This window comes from Anopheles funestus, chromosome 2RL, assembly GCF_943734845.2.
Source record: "Anopheles funestus chromosome 2RL, idAnoFuneDA-416_04, whole genome shotgun sequence".
Lineage (NCBI taxonomy): Eukaryota > Metazoa > Arthropoda > Insecta > Diptera > Culicidae > Anopheles > Anopheles funestus.
The window spans coordinates 51,509,472-51,527,859 of NC_064598.1; the positions used below are offsets into that span (position 1 = coordinate 51,509,472).

The 18,388-nt window shown below is 44.5% G+C and overlaps 3 protein-coding genes across 5 annotated transcripts; 1 reads left to right on the forward strand and 2 right to left on the reverse strand.

Moving 5' to 3' along the window:
• Positions 1 to 18: 18 nt before the first annotated feature.
• LOC125762270 (chorion peroxidase) lies at positions 19 to 14,742 on the reverse strand. 3 transcript variants are annotated; one of them, XM_049424156.1, is made up of 6 exons: positions 14,661 to 14,742; positions 4,658 to 4,823; positions 4,427 to 4,566; positions 2,477 to 4,357; positions 1,994 to 2,386; positions 19 to 222 (listed from the first exon to the last, which is right to left on the reverse strand). In XM_049424156.1, exons 2-5 carry the CDS (start codon positions 4,816 to 4,818, stop codon positions 2,001 to 2,003), a joined length of 2,568 nt encoding a protein of 855 aa, XP_049280113.1. In that variant the 5' UTR covers positions 4,819 to 4,823; positions 14,661 to 14,742; the 3' UTR covers positions 19 to 222; positions 1,994 to 2,000. The 3 variants fall into 3 exon arrangements, with proteins under 3 accessions (XP_049280113.1, XP_049280112.1, XP_049280114.1); XM_049424155.1 differs by lacking the exon at positions 14,661 to 14,742 and adding an exon at positions 4,930 to 5,897; XM_049424157.1 differs by lacking the exon at positions 14,661 to 14,742 and adding an exon at positions 4,893 to 5,897.
• Positions 6,030 to 10,175, forward strand: LOC125762268 (nuclear pore complex protein Nup133). The gene is made up of 5 exons (XM_049424154.1): positions 6,030 to 6,288; positions 6,383 to 7,073; positions 7,158 to 9,009; positions 9,079 to 9,620; positions 9,703 to 10,175. The coding sequence occupies exons 1-5, from the start codon at positions 6,149 to 6,151 to the stop codon at positions 10,063 to 10,065; spliced, it is 3,588 nt and encodes a 1,195-aa protein (XP_049280111.1). The 5' UTR covers positions 6,030 to 6,148; the 3' UTR covers positions 10,066 to 10,175.
• Positions 13,217 to 18,009, reverse strand: LOC125762271 (uncharacterized). Its single transcript, XM_049424158.1, has 4 exons — positions 15,623 to 18,009; positions 15,473 to 15,543; positions 15,264 to 15,392; positions 13,217 to 15,176 (listed from the first exon to the last, which is right to left on the reverse strand). The coding sequence occupies exons 1-4, from the start codon at positions 17,703 to 17,705 to the stop codon at positions 14,958 to 14,960; spliced, it is 2,502 nt and encodes an 833-aa protein (XP_049280115.1). The 5' UTR covers positions 17,706 to 18,009; the 3' UTR covers positions 13,217 to 14,957.
• Positions 18,010 to 18,388: the final 379 nt, after the last annotated feature.

Consider the following 18,388-nt stretch of genomic DNA (forward strand, 5'->3'; position numbering starts at 1 on the left):
TTTGGTAAACCAGTGGAATTTTTCTTGTATTTCATTTCTTTTTTCTTTTATTGAAAAGTTTACCAAAGTTGATTGTTTTGTAATGTTTCTTATTACACTTAGCGACTAAAAAAGAGAATCCACTTGAGCAAAAGAATGTGTAACTGTTGTAAATACCTCCAGAGTATGATTTCCGCCGACTGTAATCCTTAATTGGTTACGGCATTTATTCTAGTGTTGGATCTACGGAGAAGAACATTAAATATATTTAGAATGAAACTATTAATGCACTTCAAGAAAATAACAAGTCAAATTGTAAAAAATATTTCCTGCAAAACATCTCAATTATAAATAAGTTTTCTTTAACTACATTTAATTTTTCTTCTGCGACGGCCCGGTGGTGCTTGTGATAAAAGGCGCCCGTCCACACGGCAGGACCGGGTTCAAATCCCATCCGGACCGCCCCCGTAGCATGGACTGACTATCCTGCTACGTGGTAAAATAAGTCTTGATACGGCCAGGCCGTTCTAACCGAGCAAAAAAAATATATTTTTTTTCTTCTACAATTTCCAGAAGTGTTCTTCACACGAAAAGAGAAATAAAAAAAAGAAATGTAATATGTTTAACTAATTCGTAAATAATGAAAACTTCAGTTACATCGCACCTACTGGTTTGCTTAAAAAAGTAAAAATTTAATTAGTTAAATAATTAATTAGTATTAATAAGTTAATTAGTAAAATAGAAAAAAAAAACACAATAATTCGTAGTCATGTGCCTTTTTCCATTGTTACTGTTCTTTTTTGGGACAACACCATGACAATCTCACCCCCCCTTCCCCTCCCTCATTCCCCCTAAAAGCAAGTTCATTCAAGAACTAATTAATGTCGCCTGCCGCAAACCATGCTACTGAAACAATGCTCCCATACAAAAACTCATCAGGCACGAACAAGAAACGTAGGAAAAATCCGACGCAGTCGTACTTCTCATCCAGCAGTCCCTAACTCCATCCACCCCCCCCCCCACATTCGCACATCATCAGCCGAACCCTACACCGAACGTCCATTTATCTTTGTCGGTCTGCGCGACGTTTTGTGGTGTTGCTGCAGCACTCTGTGGCCCTTATAGATTTCACTCATTAAGCGTCCATTTTACCAGGCGCACAGAACACAGCGGCAGGTTGCACACCGAGCCGGATCCAACATTTGTGAAACGAGAAAGGAAAAACTACCATTCCAAGCCATTCCAACAAACTCTACCCCAGAGGTGGTGCTGGTGGATGGAACCGATTACAGGCAATACAGGCGAAATCATGCTCGGCTATGTACAAAAAAGGTTTCACCAACGTAGGGAAACAGTTGGGGAGATGGATAGGACCGGGTGAGGAGCGAATTGTTCTTCCCCAGTGACACACCAACCGGTACCGGTGCGTTCGGAGTTCTGTTTGATTTTCCTGGGGAAATACCGCTCGATTCTACTATCAGCGATTCATTAGCCAGAGTGAAAAGGATTCACTATTGCGAGTCCGTGTGCGAGAGGAAGATAGGTTTTACAAGAAGGAAAAGGTTTCAGGCGCGTGTGCGTTGGCAGTCCTTTTAATTACTCATTCCCCTTTCCTTCCTTTCCTCTCAACACACCCTTGCAATGTCCGTACTTCGTTAGAAGTTTCCAGCACTACACTACATTCTCAACCAAAGATACACATACAACGAGATACATAGATACTGAGGGAAACAAATAGTAGAGCGAAATTTAGAAGACAGAAACTTAGGATCATAATCAAAATTAAGTACCAATGTATATGCCGATCAAATAACGATGCAGGCAATGCCGGCTTCTCAACGATACGTTAGTTCAAATCTTGATTTTGAAGTTCGTAATTGAACGAATAAGTTAAATATAAACAGTAGAATAAAAGGTAACCTTCACACAGCAACCCCCCACACAGGGTTTATTACATAAATTTCAACTAATCCGCAAACCATTCAAATACTTTAATTGCTTTCTTTTGTCTTACCCTTGCATCAAGCGCCAGAAACCATCGTCGTCGGAACAGATTCAGCCGTCGTTATCATCGTGCTGGTGGTAGATTCTGCCGGAGCCTTTTCTCTCTCCGTCACATCCGTTTCCACAGTGGTGCGTGGATTGGTTGTAGTTCCGGTTGCTTTCGGTTCCAGCACGAGCACCTTCATTCTATCGGTCGCAATTTTGGCCGCACGGTTATGATGCGACTGATCCGTATCCTCCCGGAATGGTTCAAAATCAAACGTATCCAACCGCTTACAGTCGGTTTCGGGATTCGTTTGTGGATCGGTTCGCTTCATGAGATATACTGGCGATTGCTGAATGTTATCCGAATTGCGACAAATGATGCTCGATAGTTTTGTGTTGTAAATTTGCTCTAGCTGACCTGTGGGCATTATGGAATAGAATGATTAACATACGGAATGATTTTTTTGCTTTCCCATTTTGTTTTTGATACCGCACTTTAGACACTTACCTTCGCTAAATCGTTGCGGTCCTCGGCGTCGCTCATACCAGAACGAATCGCCCTGCTTTAGTCGCAAAAATTGATCAGCAATTAGACAGGTCAGCAGCGGTCCCACGATACCACCCTTAACCGGTGGTTCACCTAACGCACCCGAATAGACGTCTATGTTGGCCGGTTCGCGATAGATGTTTCTCATCTGCTTGAACGATTCTGGATCAACGATACGTTCCACATCGCTCCAGCTGTCGGCCGATGTAAGATGACAGTGCTTACGCCAGCGTGGATATGCCGGCAAGCCGTGATCCCGTCCACGCTGAATGTTGAGCGACACCAGGTCCAACCCACAGGGATGATTATGGAGCAGATGTTCGTCCGCCTTCTCAAACAGCTTCTCGGTCAACTCGGTAGAGAAGTATTGGTCGTATTTCCCAAGTGCCGTGCTCATAGCACCGCCGAGCGCATTGTCCAACCCATCGCGTGCGTACAGTGAGTAAGGATTAAACAGCATCCGGTGCAGTTCGATACCGGAGCTGGTCGAGGTCGGATTGCGGGTTTTCTTCATCAGCCCCGGAAGCAGCGTGTGGGCAAACCGAAAAGCCGCTCCAGCAAACACATTGGCGATCGAAGCATCAACCGACACGTTGTACATATCATCACGATCAGCAGATTCGGGCAAAAGACCCATCCGAGAGGCTGTATCATTTCCGACAATCACCGGCACAAACTCGGCGTACGTTATATGTTGCATCTGGGCCGCAAGTATACGCCGTGCCTCCTGGAACACTCGCTCATCGTCCCAGTGCGGGTTTACATGGGCCAGTCCATCGGCAAGATTATTATGATGCCTTGCCCAGATCAGGTGCATCGACGTAAGATGAAGGTTCTCGTTCGCACGTGCATCACCCGATTCGAAGCAATATTTACCGGCAGCATTCATCTCCTCTTCATTGCACCCATCCAGCGGGTCAGTGGATACCGGCAGCAAATCTCGACCATCCGGCGTACGTAACATACGCAACCGACCACCCTCACGCGTCCGTAACGCTTTCATGCGTTCCTCATCCGAACCGTACACAACCGAACCGTCAATAAACGCGGTAGCTTGATTCAATTGCTGCCGGGGACCAAAATGTCCGGTCGGTGCCGGCACTGAGCGGACAAAGTTCATACACGTAACGTTGTACTGATGGTAGTAGGGATCTCCTGGGCCTAATGGAACGGGGAAACACTCCGGATGTTGGGGCTGTCCTGGATCACAACACTCAATGGGCTTTCCGTCCACGCCCTGGTTCAGTGCCGTCGATGTTATGTCATGATCCAGAAACTGTCCCCAAACTGCCAGCATGACGCTAAAGTTAGGATCACTGTGGTACGATGGGCGATGAATGTCGAGCGAAATTTGTCTAGCGCTGGGCAACTCGGTACCAGCGACGGAAGCACGTGGTGCTGATATACCATCGCCATAGTCCGGATTCAGCTGCCGGCGAAACGGTATCATCGCGACACCATACTCGTACGGGTGATCCTTATTGTTGCATGTTCCGTTCGGGGTTCGATATCGCGCGTTAAAATCACACTCCACATGGTTGTGCGATCGCGGCAAATTCATTGCTGGTCCACGTCCTATCGATCCTCGGTGACGGATGTCAAGTTGTCGCACCAGAGCCTTGGTAGCACGATCCTCCACAAATCCTACTTTCGCCGCCAACCGTGCAGCAACCGTTGCACCGACCGACTTCTGATGCCGGAAGGTGGGCGAGTTTACCGGTGGAGAAGAAAGGGTTTCCTCCAGCAATTCCTTATCACCGAGAGCCTTCTCGCCTTCTGCTATTGCGGCAGCTTTCGCATCCTCACCAACATCCGTCCCGTTCCACTGGGGCGAAGGTTCATCTGGAAGCGAATGTTGCCAACACATTAGGTCAACATTCTTCGGTTGTCGGCCTGTTCGTTACTACTTACCGATCAATGGGAAACTAATGAGATTTAGCAGCTCAGGAAAATCCGCCGCCGTCGTATTGGCCCCATCAGGTGTCGGCTTCGTCGCATCACCGAATATGATGTAACTAATACTGATCACGATCGCTAGCGCGAATGCTCCCCTTTTTGGAAGAGGTGAATGTTTCGAGTTCCGAAAAAAACAATACAAATTACATGTTAAAACATTCGCACTAAATGTTACAACTTGCTTACATTATTGCCGAACATATCCAACATTGAAATGTTCGTACTTGGCGCTCCCGAAGACTTTCATGTGACTTCAGGTGATGCACATTTCCTGAGGTACCTGACGCCAGCGGTAGTGGGCCGGAAAGGTCCGACGTTAATGGCGTTCGTTCGTCAACCATGACCATCGAGCCTGCCATGAAGAATGAGACAAATTAAGCACTATTAGAACTTATATCTCTGGTAACGTTATTTATATTACGCAATATGTATAGCGCGACACCTGCCGCGGTGGTTACCGGGGTATTGAAATGTCCAAAATTATCGACTTTTGGAAACAGAATTTGCGACTGTTTCTCAAAGAGCTCCTACATCGACCACGATCGCACACTGACTAATTGAACTATCACCATTACATCTAATAAACCGGTCTTTGGCCACACACCGCCGTGTACCAGAAGCCACAACCGTCACCATCGTGTCATTTGATACAATGCATTCCAACCGGTGCAAAGGCTCGTTTGGTGTGACGTGACCATACGTTGCCGAGTGAAGCACTCTGTCTTATTTCTACGTTCCCGCGGCCTGTGACTAACGCTACACCTTACTAAGGTTTCGCGTTGTTCAGTTTCACTCGCCACAGTCGGACCGTAAGGAACGGTGAGTGCTCCATAACTTCTAAGAAAGCGAGCCAGAAGAGTCCAAACGGTTTCTACTTCCGATGAGGGCCGAACGCAAGGACTTGGCGTCAATCATTGACCGTCAACGTTTTTTTTTTATTTCAAAGTAAGATTAACATAGTCTCAATGTTACTTTCTTTCCGGTAATACGGACGGATATGATTTTGGGATGATTTCAATGATGAATTCGTAGGTGTGTTGGAAATCGTTCTGTGTGCCGCACTTGAAAGGTTTCTTCAGTCAGGGCGACTGAATCCGGTCAACGGATCACAATAGAAAAATGAAGGTAATCAAGACGGCTTTTTTACTCGTTTCTTCTCTGCAGCTGATGAAACGCGCATAGAAACAATGTTAGCCCTTTAAAAATGGCCATTTCCCAGAATTATGTTTGAATTTGAAACACGTTTTGGCTGCGGTCTGTACGTACTGAAAGTATGCAGCCAACACAAGATAGCGGGCTCTGTTTCACTTCTGATGCAATCTGTAGGTTAAGTTAAAATATAAACTAAACATCATTGCAACAACTTTTACTGCACTTCCATGCTATTTGGAAACATTTATCGAAATACTTAATTCAGCACAAGTTCATAAACTAGCACAATTCATGCGTACTATCGCCAAATTGTGTGCGGTACTGTAGCTTATAAGTTGCAGTACGCAGCACGGAGTTATAAACACTCGCTGCATGCCGGCGTGCATTGTCAAACTGTGTGTTGACAATTATTGCACACAAAAAAAGCGCGAGGGTAGCAAGAGCTGCGAACGTTTGTTTGTAAAATTGTACAAGAAAGTGCGTGCACTGCGTAATCTAACGATATTTTAACCTTCGTATTGTATCATGGATCGCCGTTTTTCATTTGGTCCCGGTTCAGTCAAAAACAGTACAATGTCTCGGTCGCGTCAGTCACTGGGCGGTTCACTGTTCTCCGGTGGTGCTCGGTCAACAAACACAAGCACGTTCGCACGTCAAGGCTCGGGGTATGGCGTTACTCTTTTTTGGTTTCGTTATAAGTGGAATGTTTAATTTTCCTCGCTAACAGTTTTCCCATTTTCCTTCCATCTTTGCATCCAGTCGGTATAGTTTATCATCGCGTTCCAATGTGTCCACCTTACGCGTGGTTGCCAAATCCGAGTACAACATACTGGAATCGTACGGCTTTTCGCTTCCGGTGCAGGTGACCGAGGTGCTTACGTTTAACGAACGAAACATCCACGTATCGGTAAACTATAGTCAAAATGGTTGGGCTTGGTTGGTGCAAGGCCGTCGCTTGTTTGTGTGGCAGTATCGCGATAATCCCAGTCAAAAAACCGGCGCAGGGTTTGGGGCGGAAACATTCGCTACCCCCCGGCGCCCTTACGCTGGCCAATGCCGTCAGTTGACCCTGCCACATTGCGATATCGGCCACAAGGCATCGCTGGTAACGGTGTTTGTCAACGAAGGACATCAGATGGCTTCCTGTTTGGCCGTTTCACCAGCCGGCGATGTACGTTACTGGCAATCAATTGCCCACGATGGTTCCTCTATCGACGAGAACAACATCCTGGAGGGACAGGAATTCGAGCAACTGATCGGACTCGGTGGACAAGAGTTTGTGCTAGCGACGACAACGTGCAGCTTAATGCGACTGAATGTGCATCTTCAAAATGGTCGCTACATGATCGTGCCACGGCTTATTAAACCACCGTCGGGATTTTTTGGTGGTATCGGGAAGCGATTCGCATCGATTATCATCGGAATGCATAATAGCCAGGAGCGTGAAAATGTAAGCATTTTAAAAAGCTTTTTCATTCTATTTTTCCTCCTTATTTACGATATTTTTCTTATATTTTTGTCTTACCTTGTCTAGAAATTGGTAAAAATAAGTTGTGAAAAAATCTCACAAAACCCCAACGAATGGCACATAACAGTGTTGGCCGATCGGTGGATTCAACGTTGGGCCGTGCAACCGCATAACGGGAACGAACGGTTCCTTAGCGAGGATGCAGACATTATGAAAAAGATGCGTGACTTTTTCCATCAAAAGCTGTGGAACAATCGGGATGTGTCCGAAATTGAGCTATGGGCGCTAGACATGCAGGCAACCGACCGAGGTGTAATTATTCTCGCAGCAGCCGTGAACGAGCAACGTTCACCTCAGATGTATTATGCGCTGATGACGATAATATTCGATCCCGATAACACGTTCACGCTGAAGGAAAGCACCATTATGCGCTACAAGGGTTTCTACAGTGCGGAACGGTTGGCCGAGCTGATTGATTTTCGATTCATTTCTAACCGTAGCTTTGCATATGTGTACAATGATCGATACATTTTCCCAGTGGCACTAGCAGAAACAGGTGCCGGTAGTGAGACAAGCAGTCCTACCACGACTACTGGAGAAGAGGTGGAAAAGTTAGAATTTCACGCACGTGAAGATATGATTCTGATGGGGAACTGTTTTCAAAATACACCACTGTTTTTCTCCCGCCTGAACGGAATGGTTATCGTAACTCCTTCCGATTTCGATCCGAGTGATATGTTCAATTCGTCCATTTCCTCGGATATGTTCAACCCAAACACTTCCGCCATAGACGCGACGATTTTTATGCAGCAATCGATCTTTGCACCGGCCACCACTAACGCAGGCAACCTGATTCTATACGAACTGGATCCGGAAGAAATTGCAGCCACGGCAGACATGTACGAGCTGGACCCGGTACAACAACTGAAGGCGGCCTTTATCTACCACATCAAGCGCAATACGATGGCGGCGGATGAAATTATTTCCACCCTGCTAGAGTCAGTCAATCAGCGCGAGCAAGTGGATGGAGAGCTTGACCGAACGGTGCTTAAAATTGCCATTGATCTCGCCCAGGATACACCGGCCGCCGATCCCCGATGGGAGATCACCAACAAGCATGCGCTCGGTTCTTCCACATCGATGCAAATCATTCAGCAACTTCGGGAGAAAAACGTGGCCTACACGCAATTTGTCGAGTTTCTGCGCAGCAGAAATCTGTGGGATCGTTTAAATGCAGTCAGAGGCATTACGGCAGCAGAATTAGGTGACGCTCGTCCAACACCACTCTTTCTGTCGGATATTGGCGAGAAGATAGTGGCTATGATTGGTATCAAATGTCTCCACAATAGCCATTCGCGGATCATCGACGAAGCAATCAATTTGGTGCTGCGAGAATCGAACCGCACTGTCCCGTTTCCTAACCTAACACCACAAGATCTCTTTTACGCACAAACACATCGGGTGGAGGAACTGTTTAAAGTGCTCAGTGAGCTGGTAGATGCGTACGTGCAACAGGAACTTTCTTCGATTCAAATTCAAACAGCCCTGGTCGAGGTAAACACGATCGTCCTAACTGTGCTACAGGAAGTGTTAAAGTACCGCGAATCGAAGGCAAGCACTTACACGATTCGCGATGAGTTACGAAACCGTTACGAGCAGATACCTTGGACTGCAATGTCAGGAAAGGGTGGTTTGAGGGATGTTCTGCTGCAGTTGATCAGCAGCACACTTCGCTATGGCGTAAAGGGAACAGCAGAACCGGAGTTCCGCATGAAGCATTTCAAACATATGACCGAACTAATCGATTACGTGTTGGATGGTCGAAAGACGTATCTGGAAAGTGTTTATGACGAGGAAAAGTATGCCGTTCTGCTGCAACAGTACGAATCACAACGGATTGATCTAATATATCCCTTAGGTAAGAGATTTTCGGCAGGTTTATATTTTATATTTCAAAATATTCCGCTTCAACATTATTTCTCAACAGTGGAAGCAGAACAGTACGAGATGGCGGCCAAATTGGCGGAAAAGTATTTAGACTTTCAAACGTTGGTAGAAATTTGCGACAAAACCAACAACCAGGAGCGGTTGGATGAGTATATCGAGCGCTACAAAGAGCACGACTTTTCACAATTTGCCATCAGCTGGCACATGAACCAGAACAAACAGGGAGATATACTGCATCGCTTCAAAAACAATCAGTCCGCGTTGGCTCGCTTTTTGGTAGATCATCCTTCGATGGCCTGGATACAGTTGCTGTTCAATGGTGAGCTTGCACAGGCAGCGGAAGTGCTTCTCTCACTAGCGCACCGCGAGAAAGAGCTACTGGCAAGAAAGCGGGCAATACTTTGTCTCGCCAAGCTGTGTTTGTTGGCGGCGGAAGGAGACACATTTCAGGGACAGATCGATGCGATCAACGCTGAGCTGGAGTTGATCGAAATTCAGGAAAACATTCCAACCGAAATTTTGGACATGTTTGGTTATGACACGAAACATGTGAAGGTTCTAGCACCGGAGGAGATAGTTGATGTAAGGATGATGGAATTTTTGGATCCTTCAAGATTATCTATAAGACTCGAATAATAATGATTCTGTTTTCGTTTCCTCGCAGCTCTACATTGCCGATGAGTATGGTCAATCGAGTGAAAAGGAATTTCACTATGCACTCTCGTTGTTGCCGTTCGTTGAAGACCCGATCGAGATACGCCATCGGATTTGGTGTGCGTCCATACAGCGCGATTCGTGGGAAGAGTACAACAAAAATGCCCCACTAGACAGTATGCAGAACATGCTGTTCTTCCGGCTAATTGATCTTTGTTACATCTCTGATGCGGGAGAACTGGAAAACTTCTTGCCACCCTTGGAAAGCTTTCTGAATGCACCGGAGCTCGGTGACCTAACGCAGAGCAAATCGTTCCAGTATCTCATGAAGCTTGGATACGAGCACATTAGTGAATCGTACAGGAAAAAATGAAAAGTTTTGATGAGTCTCTCCGTAACAGTGAATGTTTGTCTTAAGTTTTCAAATGATAATATGCAAAAAGTATCTTAATAAAGTGTGTTCAATTCAGTTTAACGTATAAACGTTCCAGCCTGTGTAACTAATAGGAGAAATAATTCTATATCGATCTGGGTTTTCTGGACGGTCGTTTGTATCGTTCGTCCGGGCTCTTATAAGGTTCGTAAATCTTTGTTTAATTTAGACTGATCCCGCAAAACCCTTTCCTTCTTGGTCATTGAGGACAACCTAAGATCACGATTTTCTGTTTTGGTCGTTCGATGCATAATCTTGCTTAGTAGTCGCAAAAAAGATAATCTAAAATTGGTAAATTGGTAACTGTTGCAAAAGTCTTTGAAACATAAAAAGTACTGTTCAGCTTTCCACTATATCTAAAACTTTTTTAATGTGATCAGTGTTCAACAAATGTATATGATTAACATTTTAATTCGGTTTAGGGACGTATAAGTAGTGGCTCCCCGGGGGCCCTGAGCGGAATTGTAGCTCTTGTCGTACTACTAAACGAATTTTAAATACATTACACTCAGGTACTAACAATGGCAAGGGCTCCCCTTGAAATATAGAAAATAGAATTTTCGAATGACTGAACGGGTGCCGAGAGGGATTTTTGGAGGAGTCCTCACTACCAATCTTCGGAATAAGTATATGTCCCAACAATACGATAACTGTAGGGCCCCTTTTCTATCTCAACTGTTTCTCACTGCCAATCTCCGGAATAAGAATATGTCCCAACAATACGATAAGTGTAGGACCCATTTTCTATCACAATATGGTATGTATGTTCTGATACAAACATTTTAATACACTTCCCCTACTTATCGATACCCATCGTAAGCCAGGTATAAGCCACAACATTCTACTTAAACGTTCAATTGTCGGATTGACCTTATTTGTGATGGAAACACTGAAGCTCCATTTGGATAATATGGTATTAATATCCATTACGAACCAATAGTTACAAACGTCGTATTGCACAGAAAATGTTTGTAGCAAGTTAGTTAAGGGGAAACATTGATCATCTCTGCTCCAACGACCTCATACCTACGGTCGCTCGGCACACCTACACCCGCGTCGCCAACTAGTAATAGTTTGCCATAGTACTAATTAAGACTCAGGAGATCCGCTTTGTCGATAAGGGACAAACATAACCGCTAGCCCAACTGAAAGAATCGTACCAACAATCCAAAAACTAAATTGAAATCCAGTACATTCTATCAGCAAAAATTGCCAATCAAGCCAATATTTTTGAAAAATCCATATCGGAACACTTCAAAGAACAAGTGGTCTAACCCACTCATTGATCCTACAGTGAGGTCCTCAACCTTCCATTAAAATCATCTTTTCCCATAAACTTATAAACGAAAATAGCTGCGAGTAAATATCTAAAACAGTTTGTCTGAAATAAGACCCTTTTAGCAAATAGTCGACAGTATCACTAGAGTAACACTAAGGAAAGTTATAAGAAAATGCGACTAGCAATGTTCCAAGAAGTTGTTTTCTTTGTTGTAAAGGAAAATATGATTATTATTATTACATCTTCTTACGATGAAAAGAAGATTATCCAATATTCGCTCAGACTTCGGACCATTTCATCGAACCGCAAGATGTCCCCGGGAAAAACCTTCTCTAATAAGTCCCAAAATTTGCATTTACGCTAATGTATGCTGAATATCAATACTGAATTGTATATCGGTATTTAGAAGGATTTGCTTCCTAGGACGAGGGCCAATTTCTTTGAAGTCATTAGACGGACGCAACAATAGCTGTTGAAAAATGTGAAGTTGTGGCCGGAGAATTTATGGAACCCTAGTAATCGCTTATCTCGTTGGATTATTCAATTTCATCTCATGCTAGTGAGAAGTCCCTAAAGTCTATCATTCTATACACATGGCACTCGTTCTTCAAGAACTACTTTCGAAAGGCTTATTCTAGGTTACGGCGTCACCTAGAAATTAGCATTGATAACAACAGAGAACACACCGATGAAATATATTTGGAACAATCCAACAAAGAACTCCGATTTGGGATTAATATACGATAAATTGTCACATTTTTCCTTCCACCCCCTGTAGCTCCTATAGATCTGATTAGATGAAAGAGGGGTTTTGAGGATCAAGTGTATCGAATGATCGCGATTTATATTTAGAGCGAAAGGGTTAGTTGATTGTCCAGCTTCTCCTCTGTATTACCAAATGAAAGATCATTGGTCAGACGTAACTCACAGACTGTGACTCTAAATGGAGATCTCAGCTATGAATTCTTGGTATAAGCTGATGACGTAGACATCTTATGATACCTTTTAAACCATTAAAAGTTTGCCAAAGCATCAATTATACGACAGAGGAACGCAGATGGCAACTTCACGTTGATTAATAATTAATGATATCTTCGAAGTTGCTCAAAGTATTCCCTGCCTAAGGTCAAAATTCAACACCAGGAATAAATCAACTTTAAATTTCTTCAGCTTTTCATATTCGAGTATAGATTATATCATCCTATGTTCGATGCGTTCTCCGTTTGCCTGTCCATAATCAGCCATATTGGAACATTTTATATTGTCAAACTTTATACTAAAGCGTAATGGGAAAGGCGAAGAACAGCATAAGCCGAATTGTGAATCTATGCTCAACAGAATGGACAATGTGTGATGCAGAAGAGACAGAACAAATAAAAGAGCCAAGGTTAGTCAGATGTAGGAAAGTCAACGTAAACAAGTCAATACTGAAAGGTGTATGTTGTCGAAATATGGATGGAATTTTACACGCCAATCAACCAAAGTTGCCAATTGTGATAGAATAGGAAGGTTAAACTGTTGGTTGTTTTATAGAAACTTTATGCTCGGTGGCTACATCGCTTCCAACAACAGAGCAATGTCCACAAAAATTGTTTAAAACCCATAAGCAGGAACAAATGCTAAAAAAGAATTAAAAATGAAATGATTTTGGAAGTGTATGTTACGCACAATTTTAACGGTACTGTAATGCATTCGTTTACCGCGAATTCCGAATTGCATTTACTATTCAAAGAACAAGTTTTTAAACACTTTCACTTTTCGGCCTTCTTCCGATTCGATTGCAGTTTATAGTGGGAAGTTATACAATGGGCATTATGTTTGAACCACTTCATAACTATTTACATTTTATTTTCTTACTTCTTCATCACAACAGACAATCATATGTAGAGCCTCTCTCTCTCTCTCTCGCTCTCGTTTTCCCTCTCTGTAGATAATATGTGTACGTGGTGTGCTGTGTACATATGTCCGTTGGTGTCATCACATAGTTTACATACCGGAGATTGGGCTTGTTAATATTATCCCACCGAGGACATATTTACTAAAGTCGGTTTTTGATGTGTTTTGCTTTGCGGAAAAAAATTAAATAAAATAAACTACTCTCTCCTTTCTTATCACGCGTACTTTCCCAATGCGAATAATGTCTGGCTCCTCTTGTATGGAACTCTAAACGATTACTACCGGTTGCCGTTGCTCCTTCCCAATCCTTGAGGGGAGGCAGAAACTAGACAATATTTTAATTCAAAACGGGGTAAATTCTTTTGTTGAGGAGTCATACGTGCACTTTATACTTTTGGACCGGCCCGAATAACTCGAACAACGTTTAGTGTACACATTTGCGGGATTTGCTACAAAAATTTACTAAACCATAAGCGACATTAATTAAGTGACCCCGGAAGAGAGTACGCAGGGAATCCTCATTTAACGGTTTCGCAACGGTCGCTGCACAAACGACTCACTTATCGTGCACTGATCTCACTGTGAACACTAGAAGCGAATTACCTTTGTTGCCTCATCTAAACAGCAGTGAAACATTGCCTACGAAACAATAACCGAATTACGGACTATGAAAGGATGATCAAATAAACGGTAACGCAAAAGAGGATGAAAAAGAATGTAACGCGTCTGCTACATGGAAATTGCCATTGCCAAATCACACACATATGAAGCTTGTTTTCCATATCGAAATTCACTCGTTGTGTTTTTTCGCCTTCGTCCGGTCTTAACCTTTACGTTGTTTTTTATCAGTGCGTTACGGGTAGTGTAACGGTCCTTTTCTTGCTATCCACGACCCGCAAAAAAAACGACATTACATGTACTACACATACACACACACACTCACGTCACTTAACCATTGTGAAGCATTGGAAGGATGATTTAAGGACACACTTCTTCACCGCTAACGCTTCTTTTCATGCGTACGAGACGTGATAGACGCATAGCGATACTTTCGCTAAATGGCATTATATGTAGATAATCGCTCGCGATAAATGAAAAAAAAAAAATCAAACTTACAACAAACCGCGTCATCTTCGTAATGAAATCAACATGTATGTACACATAATAAACACTAGCGCAACTACCGCTATATACGTGCTAGAATCCGTAACTACGGATGGTGCAGCAGCGTGCAGCCCTCCTTTTCGCGCGAGATAATTTTAATCGCACACACACACTGTACACGACAACACGCCGGGATACGCGCGCGCGAAACATTAAAACACGAGCGGACAAAACGGAACAACGGATATGCACTTACAGGGCCAACAGTGAGCAGCGAACCCAGACGACGGCCGGCCATTCGTTTCACATTGCACATCTTCTTAGCCGGCACCATGGAGACCATTTTCCGACACATAACTAAATTTCTCGATTCCTTCGATCCGGGGATCGTTCGATTTTCGCTTTCTCGCTCTGGCCTTCTAGTGTAATTATTTTGTTGTTTTTAATTTTTCTGCCACACTAGCGTGCTAATGTGTGGACAGGTGGGACACTACTGCACCGACCGCCTGGTACCACTGGTACGTCACACGTTTTGTTTTGTTGCACTTTAACTTCAACGGTTCATTAACATCACCGGTGGCATTGTTGCCGTTGTTGCGGTGGCCGTCGGTTCCTGTGGAAGTCCGTAACTACCCAGATTGACCAGAGGTGTACCGGAGGCGGAACCTTCCCCACTGATTAATTTTCGCTTTGCGATTGCTTTCTTTACGTACGCAGTAATCAACGCCTGTATCTTGGCCGGATTGATTTCACCCGAACGACTGTGACAAATCTGTAACGAGCGAAAAGTAAAAAAAAAACACAACATTACGTGAATAATATTGTACGCAGGAAGATATTAGCTTCGCGCAAAACATACCTTGGGGATGGATTTTCGCATTATCTCCTTGTATTCGTCTTTGTCGATACGCTTTTTGTTGAAATGAGGTTTTAGGAAATGTTTTACCTCTTCAACGATACGTTCCTGTCGCTGAAGCTTTTTGATAAGCTGTGGAGAGACAGAAAAAAAGATTAGTCACATTACTACCAGCGCATTACGACGGAAGGTCGGTCACACGATACACTTACCTTTTCCTTCACCTGCATATCAACCGCCGAGTCCGGTATTTCATCTAACATTTCTAGTGTCATTTTATGTGCTAACGAGAAGAGAAGGATAAAAGGAAAACAAATGTTACTCCCTCATTTCATATTATTCGTGCCCGCTACTCTACTTACGTTTGTACATATCGTCGACCGCTATCACCGATCGATGCTGATAGCTTTTCCGAAGATCACCGTACAGTGTTTTGGGATCGTTTCCGAACACCTTGCGCAGATTGTCCACCGTCAATGCGATCGTTTGAGTTTCCCCGTTACCATCGTGGCTCGGTGGTTCGAACATCTGCTCATCGCAATCACTCGATCGCGGCGAGTACGGTGAAATGTCACCATCGTTCAGTTCATCCTCAAACGGTACACCACCGCTGGTGGTCGCACCGCCACTGGTCGTACCGCCTCCACCACTCGGTTGACCGACGGTGGCATTCGTTAGACTCGATTTGCCAAACAATCCGTGCGATCGCCCATCGCGCCCGGAACCACCACCACCACCCGAGGCAAGCAGTTTCTTCGGCATCGATTTAATGATCGCTTTCATCGGCGACGGATGATGAAGATGATGGTACGGCATACCAGAAGTGACCGTACGCGAAGGGCTACTGTTAAGGTTGTTGATCTTCTCAAACGGTGAGCCCGGATGCAGATCGAGCACACCGTCATCGTTTCCGAAGGCCGCACCGGAGCTACTTTGTTGATCGGTTTGCACCATCAACCGTTCCGGTCCACCGTGCCCATGATGATGGGCATGTCCATGGTGAGGATGATGGAGCAGATGATGATGGTGGTGGTGCTGATGGTGCTGGTGAAGATTATGCTGAGCAAGCGAATGATGGTGGAAGTCATTTTTCGTATCCTTCTGATCATCCTGATGGGCGTGATGCTCGAGAAAGCTGAGCGATGATATGCTGCCCAAATCGTGCCTCGAAATGGCCGTGCTTGGAGAGGATTTCGTAGGTTCGAATGGATCGTACGAGTCGGGCGATTTCGGGGCTGGTTCCGGTGGGGTATTGGGACCACGATTGCTTTGATCTAGTTCGTTAGTTTTAACTTCCTCCTTGCCGGACCGTTGCGCCAATGTTCGTTTGCCCTCCTCGTCGCTTAGCACGATGACTTCTTTCGGGCTGGATATTATCTGACCGCCAGGCGATCGTTCTAGGTCAATCACCATCACAGGCTTAACGCCTGGATCGAGCTTCTTTTTCTTTGCCGGAGGAATCTTCTGTTCAGGTGATTGGTGCACCGTTGAATGCTGTTCATTTTGTTGCTGCTGCTGGTGGTGCTCCTGCTTCTTTTCCTGCTCTGATTGCGCTGACTGTTGTTGCTTCATGTTGTACTTCTCTTTGACGTCCTTCGTCTCTGGCTCTCGCGCAGGACTGGTACTGTCCCGGTGAGGACTTCGAGCGGACGTTCCCACGTCGGATGCACGTTCCTCTTTGGTAACGATTAGCTTTTCGCGAGTCTTTTCCCTCTTGGCCTTCTTTCGCTTGCTTTTCTTGTGCCTGTCGCTTCGATCCTTCGATTTCTCGTTGTCAATGAAGCTGACGCTTACCAGAATGTTTTGACCGGAAGCGAATATTTCCTTCGACTGTGCCACCTCATGCTCGGGCGGACAGATGCGTTCCTCGAGTATTTCCTTCTGACGACGCTTATCCTTTTTCGCCCGTTTGCGCTCCCGCAACCGTGATTTTTCTTTCTTGCGCTTGTCCTTCTTGCGTTTCTTGTGCTTTAGCACTGGTGGCGGCGCTACGGACAGATTCATGGAAGATTCTGTCATTTCATCTACGGAGCGGTCCTCCTCGTCCGTGAGGTCCTCGTATACCGGACTGCCGTACGCTTCGCTTGCCCGCACCGTCCCGAAACAACTGCTTCCGGAACTGATGTCGCTTAGCACGGATGATAAACTGCGATCGTGGCTAGCGCTCTGCCGGGAGTAATCATCGGTGCGGTACCGTTCCCGCGGCGATCTCTCCAACATCCTATCGTGACGCGCCAACAATCTATCCTCCGGAGAAATAGGTCGTGTTCGACGCACATTCTGCCCCTGGTACGGGTTAGGGGTGTAGGGGGGAGGTTGGCTTTGGTTTGTGTATACTCGCGGAATTTGACCATTGTGACCACCGCGCCTGCGGAACAATTTCACAGCACCACGGTGATAGTAGTTGCCTCTACCGCTGGCACGCGAGTACCGCGTTATACGCATTCCGAGTGTTGATGTTTTCTGCGTGCACAGCTTTTCAGACACCCGATACCAGGTGAACGAAGAGTACGCGTTCCGTACCGATGCTTATGCAGCACGGTTTGTTTTGGATACGTTGCAAGCAACAATTTTATCTAGAACTTTACGACACTTTCAAAAAATTTTCGTTTTGCGACTCGAGCTTGACAGATGCTTCTTGCTCATCTTTTTTTGTGTTTTTTGTTCTCTTCACCGAGCGCATTTGACGTATCGATTGTTGTCTAAACGAAGGAACCTTACAAATGTAGCAGTGGTTGCACTTTTCGTTCAATATTTATTTTATCAAATTACAAAATATACTAAATTTTTTGTTCTAAATTTAAAAAAACTTTCAAAAAACTGGCTGGAGCAAACGAAAGCACATGAATAGCACAATTGGAATCAAACAAAAATATTCACAATCATTCGTCAACGCAACATAGCAACAGTGGTAGAATCCTCTACGTATTCCTGGTCATTTTAATTTCGCTTTCGGTATTTTGTATTTTAGCGGTAGAAACAGCAAAAATTTGAGAGTGTATCTTCAAAACTTTAAGTAAAAACATCCGAAAAGGATTGAATAATAACATTTGTGAACGAAATAATTGAACAAAGAGAGAAAATGTGCGCATTAGAACTATGTTTTTTCGTTTGATTTTATGTTTTAA

Bases quoted from the DNA above. Each gene is read 5' to 3' on its own strand.
- LOC125762270 (XM_049424156.1), bottom strand. From the start codon at position 4,818: ATGGTCATGGTTGACGAACGAACGCCATTAACGTCGGACCTTTCCGGC. The intron at 4,567-4,657 runs GTAAGCAAGTTG...TCTTCCAAAAAG, and splicing joins TGGATATGTTCGGCAATAAT to GGGAGCATTCGCGCTAGCGA. The intron at 2,387-2,476 runs GTAAGTGTCTAA...TAATGCCCACAG, and splicing joins ACCGCAACGATTTAGCGAAG to GTCAGCTAGAGCAAATTTAC.
- LOC125762271 (XM_049424158.1), bottom strand. From the start codon at position 17,705: ATGCGTATAACGCGGTACTCGCGTGCCAGCGGTAGAGGCAACTACTAT. The intron at 15,544-15,622 runs GTAAGTAGAGTA...TCTTCTCGTTAG, and splicing joins GGTCGACGATATGTACAAAC to CACATAAAATGACACTAGAA. The intron at 15,393-15,472 runs GTAAGTGTATCG...GTCTCTCCACAG, and splicing joins ATATGCAGGTGAAGGAAAAG to CTTATCAAAAAGCTTCAGCG.
- LOC125762268 (XM_049424154.1), top strand. From the start codon at position 6,149: ATGGATCGCCGTTTTTCATTTGGTCCCGGTTCAGTCAAAAACAGTACA. The intron at 6,289-6,382 runs GTATGGCGTTAC...CTTTGCATCCAG, and splicing joins TTCGCACGTCAAGGCTCGGG to TCGGTATAGTTTATCATCGC. The intron at 7,074-7,157 runs GTAAGCATTTTA...TACCTTGTCTAG, and splicing joins ATAGCCAGGAGCGTGAAAAT to AAATTGGTAAAAATAAGTTG.